At 37.8% G+C, this 12,378-nt stretch overlaps 1 protein-coding gene across 1 annotated transcript; it reads right to left on the bottom strand.

Moving 5' to 3' along the window:
• Positions 1 to 501: 501 nt before the first annotated feature.
• LOC148210205 (uncharacterized) lies at positions 502 to 1,567 on the bottom strand. Its single transcript, XM_088126240.1, is given in 6 exon segments — positions 502 to 585; positions 645 to 764; positions 846 to 918; positions 988 to 1,092; positions 1,182 to 1,349; positions 1,425 to 1,567. Coding segments are annotated over 6 exon segments (693 nt in total).
• Positions 1,568 to 12,378: the final 10,811 nt, after the last annotated feature.

Raw genomic sequence — 12,378 nt, 5'->3', positions numbered from 1 at the left:
TAAAAGTTTTAGTTGCATATTGAGATATTATCATAGGTTTGAAGGAAATATATAAAGTTGGTTAGCCACGTCTGGGCAACCAAATATTTTTTTAATTAATTTATTTACAAAATAATGACGGTCAATGCCTGTCACGAAATATAGTCATTCCATGACGAACATACGATGACGTACAAACAATGATGCACATACAATGTCGGTTGTCACCCGTCATGGTTATCATTTCATGACGGGCATGTCCGTCATGGAAAATGCTATACATGACGTGCGCTGCCCGACCTTAAAATAGTCCTTTCATGACGGCCATGTCCGGATGAAAAGAGAATATACATGACGGGCAATGCCCGACCTTAAAACTGTCCGACATGAAAGGGAAACAAGGACACTCGTATAGATGTCGGTCAGTGACCGACATGGTTATTATTTAATGACGGGCAATGCCCGTCATGAAAAGGCAAATTTGTTGTAGTGAAATAAACACAACTAATGAATCCATAGGTACTACACAAATCGTCCAACAAAAGATGCCCATTCTATTCGAATTTCGTCGATTTCTTCTTGTTGATAGGCACTTTTTGTATTAAACTACAAAAAAAAGAAAAAGAAAGACAATTCTAATATAATGACAAATCATATATAAACACATAAAGGTATATGATCATACGTTCAAGTTCAGTTATAGGAGCATAAGGGTTCCGCACTATTTCTCGTATATACTTTTGCAAATAGTACCCACACTCGATAGAACCTAGTTGTCGAGGACACTATGAAAATTTGAAAAATAACAAAATTATGAGTTATACAAAGAATTTACTGCGACATTGTTATGATTTATGCAAATTTACCTTCACAGGTTTCCAAATTGTAGTACTGCGAGATTGTTGAGTAGAATGTTTGGCTTGCCACATTTTCAATAATCTAAATAATTTGAAACATTAGAATAACATAATTGTAAAAATTTCAACTATAAGAGTTCAAGGCACTTACGTGTTTATGATTCCTTTATAATTTTCTTTAATCTTACTTCTTAAATAGTCCAATACATAAACACAATTCTCTCAGAGATGTATGACAAACAACTTTCAATGAAAACTATTAATAACCAACATGATAATATTATCATTCATGCATGGATAAAAGAAACTATAAATAAGTAAAATGAAGTTAAATTGCTAGCTTACCCACTGTTATGTGGGATGAGTACTACTTGTTCTAAGTTACCCATGTCTAACCTATTGGCTAGATGTCTGGAACAAGTTTCTTGAGACATTATTTGTGGTACAATGTTGTTTGGGTCAACCACCAAGAACTTCTTACATGTCTCCTCCTCACATTCATTCAAAAGATACCTAAAAATATAATTGTAAAACATTAAACTTCTTAGTTAACGAATCTAAGATATGAAATAGATTTAATATACTTACGAAATGTATGTGAGCACACACATATAGCCTATTTCAATCATCTCGCAGTATTGCATGATGTCATCACGTGTTAAACTAATGATCTTCTCTCTTCCAAATATGTAATCACCAATATTGAATCCAATGACATCCTTGTGGTTCATCGTACGCATGACATATTAATTTAGGAGTTTAATAGTCATATGGACATCAATATGTTTAGATGATTGTGTTATTGGCTTCGACGTTCGAGGAGAAGAAACCTTTGACAAACAAAATTACAAACATTTAACAAATGAAAGATTAAAACCTCACTCAAGTTAGAACAAGACATACCTTTTTCTCCTCATCTAAAATTACTAGTCTATGAGGTCATGCCACGAAGCTACCAATGGTTTGATTTAATGTCTCTATCTCCCCCTTAATAGGAATTGGTAGTGTATAGCATTTTCACCAATGACAATGTCTACCATGACTCTCACATTGTCCACACCTAATGACACTTCATGAATTGTTAGACATCTTATTTTTTTGGTTTTGAAAAAGACTAAAATCTAATAAAAAAATATGTGTTTTACTTTAAACGGATGAATAAGGAAAATAAAAGGAAAATTTTAGGGCCGTTTTGATAATTATTAAGGGATCATAGTCTTTTTTTTTTTTTAGAAAACATATATATATATTAATGAAAGTACTTCTTATAAGTACTTTTGGAAAGAAAAACTAGTAAATGCCCCACACTTTATAAGTGTTTTTAGAACCTGTTAAAATATTTTTTATTATCTAAATTCTAACCATTTGGTTCAAAATTCATTTCAAAATGATCCTAAAAGACCAATTGGTTTTATTTTGAAAAAGAAAAGAAAATGTAAAGAAACAAATTTTGCCAACATAAGGAAATGATAAGGCAGAAAAAATCACAAACCCAAAGGGCAAATAAAACTAACATATAGAAATTGCCATACATTACAATTTACATGCTATGGAAAGTAAACTAACATCATGACCATTAAAAACCAACATTATATGACATAAATATGGAGAGCAATTAATATAAACTATCATCTTCAAAGACATCTCCAAATACAATTGTTTAGTAAGAGATAAAACTGGAGAAGTAAAATAAATGGACAATTTCAGTAATACAAAAACACAAGCCAAAGAAACCAAGAGAACCACAAAAAGAATAACACGAAATGGTTCTAATTATTCCAAACCTACAAATTTGCATGCTTGGCCTTAGGTGCAAGTATCTCAAATGAGTGAACAACATAATGATATTTATACTAAAAAAAAAAAATGAGAAGTGAAAACACAGAGTCCGAGTTTGCAAACAATCAAATTTGTATTATTTGATTTTATTACCAATTTACCGAGCTTCAACCTAACTACAATTTCCACAGAAAAAGAACAACACAGCTTCTCAAAACAAAATTCAATCATTCCTCACAAAAATATCCTTTACGGCCAAAAGAGAAAAAAAAAACAAAGCAGTATCCATGAAACCCACAATTTCAAAAGGCCATATGAACAGGGGATGCAAAACAATCGAAAACAGTTGGTGGGTGTCGACCAAACCCTAGACAAATTGCAGCCCTTTGTCAGTACAAATCATGAAGCAATAGAGATTCTAAACAGTCAATTGGAGTATTCTGACATTCATAAGAAACTTACCCACTGCACAAAGGGATGGATGCCGCCGTCGATCAAAGCCATGGAGGTCGACGTCCTCGTTGCTGTCGCTGTCGATCGAAGCCATGGAGTTCCCCATCCTATGTTGTTGTCGTCATCGATCGAAGCTGTGGACTTCGACTGTCGCCACCAGACTCTCTATTCTACCTATTTCGAGCAACAATGAGGTGAGAGATAAAGACCACAAAATTTGGTGGAAAGTTAGTGTTAGGGTTAAAAATAAAATTTGGGCCACTTTTGATGGCGGGCCCAAATGATGATCTACTATGTCGGGTCTTGCCCGACATTGAAATATAATTTCTTTTCTTTTTTTATTTTTTAAATTGTCCGTCATTGTTTCCTCCGTGTTTTTTTGTCCGTCATAGTTTCCTCCGTATTTTTTTTTCTGTCCGACATTAAAACTCATATTATTTATAGTGATGTGAAGTAATAAAGTATGAGACATTTAAATAAAAACACAAAATAATTTTGTTTTGGACGAAATAAAATAAGAGGATATTTTTTTACAAAATATGGTACCGTTTTCAAACCGGTGTTGTAGGGTGGTAACACATTTCCTATGCTCAACCGACTCTCAAACCAAAAAATTATGTTTTCGTAGACCAATTTTTTATAAATAGGTGACCATCACAGCTCGTAGATGATTGGTGACGACTCCAAACCCATATCTCGAAAAAGACCCTTCAGGGGATGACGTGGGCCGCTCAGCGTCGCGATGACATAGCGACAAATGTAAACTATAAATCAAGCTCCGGTAAGATTATATATGAACAATAAAGTATATACGTCCATATCCCATTAAAAAAACAATAATTCCTTGACTTATTTGGAGAAAGAAACTAATTCAAATTTGTCCAATTCTTTTTAAAATAGTCTTTCTTAGCAGAATGAAACAAATGGATGGAATTTCCATGACTTCGTTAAGTTACCTATTGATATGCATGATTGAGATGCACCATCTAGTGCTTGGTTTAACAGAAGATAAATTTCTTGATTGCGTGACTAGTGTCTAGTGTTCCAAAATGCAACAAATTCGAATTTCGGCTATAGACTTATTTAGAGATATAAACTATATCCGACTATAAACTATAAATCAAGCTCAGACAAGATTATATATAAACAATAAAGTATATACGCCTATATCTCAGCCAAAAAAATCAACGGACTAGGATAATGCCCTATATTAACAACCCTATTGAAAGAATTTTTAAAACTTCTATGCCCAAAATACTATATCAGTGACGAACATATGAAATCGATGACCAAAATTCTTCAAACTGCAGTGACGAGCATATTTTAAAACCTACCTAATCAATTTTAAAACCTACAAAAAAATTCTTCAAACACTTAGAAAATTTTAAACGGGGTGACGCTCTCCTGAAAAAAATGGTGAGAAGCAAGAGTTTCATGGGTAGTTTTTTTCGAATGAAAAAGATTATGAGACAATGGTGAGAAGTGTCAATAAATTTGGGTAGTTTTTTTTAAGGAAAGTTTAAGGTTGCATAAAATCACGAATTTAAAAGTTTAACCTTCCAAATCAACCATTTTGAATTTCCATAATTTAATAATATTTAAATGTATATAAAAAAAATATATTGGTAAATTGTTGATGGGTTTCATCCTAAAAATGTTTATTTTAAGACAAAAGTGTAAATTTGGGAAAATGAATCTCTTTATGTAATTATAATCTCGAGAAGATCTGTAAATGTACTAATCTCTATTTTAACTTTTGAGATAATGCATTGTACCGATCATTTTGGAAACTTATTTTCACAAATGTCCAATGTTTAATATTTTTCAGTTTTAGATTTATGTATTTTAAAAATTTCCATAATACCAAGTTTACCCTCATTTATGGCATATTTATATTTAATATAAATTGTTTTTATTTAAATATAAAATATTTAATATTCCAAATTTGATTTTCCAAAGGTTAAATTTTTGTGGCCCCAAATTAATTGTTTTCTAATCCCTAATGTTATCCTTTAATATATTCTACTAAATAATTATATTTATTACATAATGGTTTTTTCATCTACTCATATTTGTCGGAATCCGTCTTCAGAATTTACTTCATTTTATTCGATTTTTTTTTTTTTTTTGCTCCATTTCAATACGTTTGCTGCATCGTCCAAAATTAAAAAGGGCAATGGTCATGGTGATATTCTCTATTTTGGGAGAGCGCTACATTGTCAAAGAGAAAACCTAATGGCATGATGTGGTAAAACGGCAATTTAATACTTCTAGCTTCATTATTTTTGTCTCTCCTCCAATTTTTTTTGTTTTTGTTTTTTTGTTTTTCCATTTTCATTTATATCCTTCATTACCGTTTTTCGCCGGTATGATGAGGAAACTTGTCAGTGCCATGTTTCATCCATTTCTATTTTTCCTTTCAGTGACTTTGACTATTAATTATTTTGTGAGAAATTCCATCTAACAACTTAAGTTTTCGACAATAAAAATTTCATCTCAAGTTCCGACTGCATCAATTTCATTACAATATTCAAAATATAGGTACATATTGTTATTTTTAAAATATAGTTTATATATTTCTTATTATGTCGATCAATTTTGTTCATGTTTTTTTCATTCGTTTCATTTTATGTTAATGATGTACACATACTTATGGTAGGTTATAACATATATGTTATGTGCACTTTTGAAATCAACTCTTGTTAGTGATGTAATGAACATACTGTACATATCATGTATTATTATAAAATATATACAACAATTTGTTATATGAATATGTACAATATTTTAATTTTAGTTTATAAATATATATATATATTATTATGTCCAATCAATTATGTTCTTGTTTTTTTTCATCAATTTCGTTCTATGTTAATGTTGTATACACATACTGGTTATAGGTTATAACATATATATTTGTGTACTTTTGAAATCAACTATTATCAAGGATCTAATGGATGTACTGTATATACCTACTTATAACTTACATGTGTGGAGATAGCCACAGACTTGATCAGATTCGTGGGTGTTTTGCAACCGCTTGCTCTCACTCGAGGAGGGAGGAAGGGGACAATAAATTTTGGTGATAGAGAAAGAGAGAAATTAGGGTTTGAAGGAGAGAAAGAGGGAGGTAGCTAGATGTGATTTTTTTAGAGAGAATGAGATTTGAAGTTGAAAAATCTCAAAGTATTTTTCCATATTTGATTTTTTTTCTTAATTGTTTATTAAATATACATTTAAGTGGGCAAATTTGTAAAATTTTACATGGGTTCCATTCCATATGGGTTAAGACAAGTGTAAAATCTTAAACATGAATCTATATAAATTAAATTTCCATATAGACTAGTAGTGTACTTATCCCAAAAGAATATTTCTCTGTTAACTCATTTGACATATGAGAATATTTTTTTGAAAAATTTTTCCAATGAATGTTCATCAAAGAGTAAAATTTGCGACAAATAGGTGAAAATTACCATATTTATCTAAGTGTAAGGTATAAATTGATATACATGGCTAAGTTTAGGTTTAAAATTGGTATTTCTTCATTTATATACATTTATGCCTCTTAACATCAAATTCTAAATCCACACTGTTAAGTAGATATAGTCTTTGAATTATAATCCCCTTATAATTGTTAGAAAATATAATCAACGAAGAAGAAAGAGAATAATAGAGTTAGGATTTATTTTATCAAAATATATATATATAATAAATAGAGACAGGATTCAGGTGGCAATTATGAGGATACTGATAGAGAGGGAACTATTTTTTTCACCTGGCAATCTGAATTTTACAGTTTACGTAATTTTAAAACCTATGAACCAGCAAATTAACCTATATTTATATGCTATTTTTATACAACAATAGACATTCATACCAGAAGAAAGGAAATTATTATATATAAGTGATCGAGTTAATTTTGCTAAAAAAGAATTAAATTAATTATTCTAAAAAAAAACAGATCAAATTAATTCCACTAACTTCTATACCTGTTTCATTATTTTTTATTTTATGGGTTGGAATACTGGTACTCTAATTTTAATTTTTGTTCATTTTGGTCCATGTACTTTCAATTTTGTTCATCTTAGTCATTGTACTTTCAAAAGTTCATTTTGGTCCATGGACTTTTAAAAAGTGACCATTTTGGTCCCTTAATTTTATTCTTAATCTTAGTTTTTCTTCATAATTCAATACGACACTAAACTCAATATGTTTCTTAAAATTTAAATATTAATTTATACTAAAGAGTTTTTGTTATGTGTAAAATTTGTGTTAAGATTTTGCAAAGAAAGTAAAAGGAACAAAATAAACATTTTCAAACTACAAGGACAAAAATGAACCAAAGTTTAAAGTACATGGATTAAAATGAACATTGTCGAAGTACGGAAACTAAAATGAACAAAGGCTGAAAGTACAGGGACCAAAACAATATTTTAACCCATTCAAATCAAATTGAAAATTTTAAAATATCAACATGAAATGGAAACTGGACTTAAGCTAAATTTATAATTTAACTGAAAAAATTGATAGATACTATATTTTGTCCGGATCATTTTTAATTTTATTTGATATTGGTTGTGTGCTATTTGTATTAAAAAATACACAAAAATATAAAAGATAACAAAAACGGAAAAATAATAACAAATTTTAAATTTTAAACTATAAATTATGAATTTGGAAATGGGGATTGAGAGGAGAAAATTAAAATTTTAAAAATATAAAAAAATAAAATATAATATGTTCCTTTAATTTTTTTCTATATCTCATGTCTTCTTTGACTCCACCTTTCATTTCTCTCTCCTCCGGTCTTCCGATTGTAGGTAACATTCTCACCCCTTCCAACTATCTCATATTTTTCTCTCTTTCTCCCTCACACATTACTTTCGATTCTTTTAAGTTAATTTTCCCACTCCCATCTTTTCCTCCCATCAAAAAAGTTCTCCCACATTCGAAGTCAAAAAAAAAAAAAAAAACTATCTCAGACATTCTCTATTTATTTTCCTATAAATTAAATGAGCTTCACATCAACAGTAAAAGGGATAAGAAACACACAGGGAACACAGGATAAGAAACACATAGAAAACAAAAGGGGAGAAGGCCTTAGTCTCTCTACAACTCTATAATATCAAAATCTTTTTGCTCACCGAATCTCCATTTGTTCGGAGGTCATTCCCTACAAAAATCTCTCTCCTTATCTCCTACAAAAACTTAATTTTTTTTCCTTATTTCAATACTGTATGGGGGAAAGAATACCCTGGACACGTGGAGGACAACCATTGGTGCTCCAAGGTGACCCATGAGTCATGCCCCAGCTCGGACCGCCGAGATCACCACCACTAGCGTTGACAAATGCTAAGTATGAGGGCCGAGGTGAACCTGGCCGAGGTCCGATCTACCGGGAAGCTCGGTGGGGGCCAACGTGAGCTACTATCAGCGGCGTGATTATCGGGTGTAAACCGTCGATCTCGAGATTACCGAGTGTAACCGACGGTCCCGAGATTACCGGGTGTAACCGTCGCGAGATTAGCGGGACTACCACCCATAAGTAGAGGACCTCACTCCGCGATCAGGTACGATTTTTTTCTGACCTCGAACTAAACTGGGAATCCGACCTATACTGACTTGATCGTCGGAGTGCTCACCTTTTTGTGCAGGTCCGCCCAAGTATTCAGATCGGTCCGGAGGCCGAGTTCGAGCTACAATCCGAAATACACTGTTGTGCATATCCTTGCATAAACATTTGGCGCCGTCTGTGGGGAACGACAATCTAAGTCATCCCAATTCTTTTAAACCAACACGCAAGCGAAAATGGTTCAACCCGCAAACTCGACCAATACGGCAAATCGAAGGACCCTAGCTGCCAGCGATGCCCACCAGAGGGAGGTCGGAGCAGCAGTGGTAGAGGGGCAAGGTCACGACGGCCTAGCAACAGAACCCCTCCGCAAGTTGGCACGAATCACCGCGCCTGTTCTACCACCTGCGAACCCCCCAAGGACATCCAAAGCCACCCATGGCCGAGGTGGAACCTCTAAGAAGGGCGCCCGGGGTCCAGCCCCGGCCCCAACAAGTGAGAACTTGGACGCACTCCAAAGAGAAATGGAGGCAATGCGCACGCAAATGCGGTCCATGGAGGAAATGTATAACGAAATGATATTAGCTGCAGGCGCAGGGTCCCGATCTGAGAACCGAGTGACGCGCGTTGGCATACGCGAGCAAAAGGGTTCCCACCTCGGCCCAGTCGAGGAGGAACATCCCGAGGACAACGAGAGCGAGAGACACACTCGCCAGAGAGGAGACCTCCGTGAACACCTCAACAGAAAGAGAGGCACATCTCTCTGAAAATGACAGTCACCATCCCGCTCAGGAGCTCCAACCAGCAGGTTGAATCCTCTCGCAACCCAGCAACTCCTGCAGGAGTGATTACAAGGGAGGAGTTCGACCAGCTGAGGGGCCAGCTCGACGCTCAGTTGGAGGCCTTAAAGGCCAAATGTGAGCAGAAAGAAGGTCCACTGAATGATGGCGACTTGGGAGAATCGCCCTTCACCTCGGACGTTTTGGAAGCACCGATCCCTCCGAAGTTCAAAGCTCCTACCGTGAAACCTTATGATGCGTCAAAGGACCCCAAGGATTATGTTGAGGTCTTTGAAGGCCTCATGGATTTCCAAGCGGCATCAGATGCAATCAAATGTTGTGCCTTTCAGATCGCGCTTACTGGCAGCGCGCGATTGTGGTATCGGAGACTGCCAGCCAGGTCGATCTCGACCTACTCTCAGCTGAGAAGGGAGTTCCTCGCCCAGTTATCTTCTCGGCATTATGACAAAAAGACAGCGACCCATCTCGCCACCATCAGACAGAAGGAGGGTGAGACGCTGCGAGAATATGTCACCAGATTCCAGGAGGAGCAATTGAAGGTCTCACACTGCTCCGATGACTCGGCCATGTGCTATTTTCTCACCGGTCTAGCCGACGAAGCCCTCACGGTGAAGCTTGGAGAGGAGGCCCCGGCCACCTTTGCCGAGGTGCTTCAGAAGGCGAAGAAAGTCATCGATGGACAGGAGCTCCTCCGAACCAAAACCGGCCAACCTGAACGAAAGATCGGCCGGGGCAGAAGTGGAAAAGATATAGAAAAGGCAGATCCCATGTCCAAGGACAAGGGATCCTTCTACAGCGGCCGAGCTGAGTATCGAAGGGCGGAGAACGGACCTACCAGGAGCCGACCTTACGAACGCTTCACCCCGACCACGATTCCAATTTCCGAGATCCTAACGAACATCGAGGAGTCCAGAATGGAAAAACTACACAAACGTCCTGAGAAGCTTCGGGGAGCCCCGGAGAGGCGCAGCAAAGACAAGTATTGCCGCTTCCATCGGGAGCACGGCCATAACACGTTGGAATGCTGGGAGTTGAAACGCCAAATTGAGGATCTAATTCAAGATGTCTACTTCAAGAAATTTGTGGGAAAGCCCAGGACCAGCTCGGCAGAGAAAAAGGAAGAGCGGAAGCGTTCGAGGACGCCGCCCCAGCGCACTGACCGACCTGCGGTCATCAATACCATTTTCGGAGGGCCAAGCAGGGGTCAGTCCGGACAGAAAAGAAAGGAGTTAGCTCGTGCAGCCAGGCGCGAGGTGTGCATCATCAGGGAGCAGAGGCCGACCTGCCCAATCACCTTCGACAGTGCAGACTTAGAGGAGGTCCACCTGCCCCACAATGATGCACTTGTGATCGCTCCCTTGATTGATCATGTGGTGGTCAGGAGGGTGCTGGTAGACGGAGGCGCATCTGCTAACATCCTGTCCTTACCGACCTACCTCGCCCTGGGATGGACGAGGTCGCAATTGAAGAAAAGCCCGACACCGTTGGTTGGGTTCTCTGGATAATCGGTCATCCCAGAAGGTTGTATCGACTTGCCGGTCACACTTGGGCAGGACCAAACTCAGCTCACCCAAATGGCCGAGTTCGTGGTAATTAACGGTAGATCGGCCTATAACGCCATCTTTGGGAGACCCATCATCCACTCATTTCGGGCTATTCCCTCAACACTTCATCAAGTTTTGAAGTATTCCACCCCCAATGGCGTGGGCACGGTCCCAGGAGAACAGACCGCTTCGAGGGAGTGCTATGCCTCCGCGCTCAAAGGCTCATCGGTCTGCGCCATCGAAACTCTCGCCAGTGGGGATGGGACGCTCGAGTTCGAGGCCGACCTGCCGAGGAGGGAGTTTGCCGCACCCACTGAGGAGCTCGAGCTTGTTCCTCTGCTTAGTCCCGAGAAGCAAGTAAGCATAAGAACCAAGCTGGGGGCCACCGATAGAGAGGAGCTGATCCACTTCCTCAGATCCAACTCGGACGTCTTTGCGTGGTCTCACGAGGACATGACTGGCATTGACCCAAAGATTATAACGCATCGCCTCAGCATAGATCCATCATTCCGACCTGTAAAGTAAAAAAGAAGACCTATAAAAAATGAGAGGAGTGATGTAATTGTTGAGGAAGTTAGCAAACTTTTGAAAGCTGAATACATAAGAGAAATTTCGTATCCCGAGTGGCTCTCCAATGTTGTATTAGTTAAAAAATCTAACGGAAAGTGGAGAATGTGCGTAGATTTTACGAACCTGAATAAGGCATGCCCGAAAGATTGCTTCCCACTGCCGAGGATTGATCAGCTCGTGGACGCCACAGCCGGGCACGGACTGCTCACCTTCATGGACTCCTACTGTGGGTACAACCAAATCAAGATGCATGTCCCAGATCAAGATCATACAGCATTCATAACAGACCAAGGTTTGTACTGTTACAAGGTCATGCCCTTCGGTTTAAAGAACGCAGGAGCGACCTACCAGAGAATGGTGAACAAAATGTTCGCCAAGCAGATCGGCCGGAATATGGAAGTGTATGTGGACGACATGCTCGTCAAGAGCAAGCGGTCTAAATCGCATCTTTCCGATCTGACCGAAGCCTTCGAGGTTCTAAGGACATATCAAATGAAGCTCAACCCAGCTAAATGTGCCTTTGGAGTCTCTTCGGGAAAATTCCTTGGCTTCATGGTGAACCACCGGGGGATCGAGGCCGACCCCGAAAAGATTAAAGCCGTGCTCGAGATGGAGGCACCCAAAACGCTGAAACAGCTTCAGTGCCTCAATGACAGGATTGCAGTCCTGAATCGGTTTGTTTCAAGATCGACAGATAAGTGCCTCCCTTTCTTCAAAGTCCTACGAAAGAAAGGGTCGTTTGAATGGACAGCAGAGTGCGAACAAGCATTTCAGCAATTGAAGAGCTACCTCTGTTCGGCACCTTTGCTCGCCAAGCCCCTGCC

The sequence above is a fragment of the Momordica charantia genome (assembly GCF_013281855.1).
Source record: "Momordica charantia cultivar OHB3-1 chromosome 7 unlocalized genomic scaffold, Mcharantia_2.0 BLBB01000007.1, whole genome shotgun sequence".
NCBI classification, from domain to species: Eukaryota; Viridiplantae; Streptophyta; class Magnoliopsida; order Cucurbitales; family Cucurbitaceae; genus Momordica; species Momordica charantia.
Note: the sequence above shows the minus strand (reverse complement) of the source record. Positions and strands in the feature narration are given on the sequence as shown.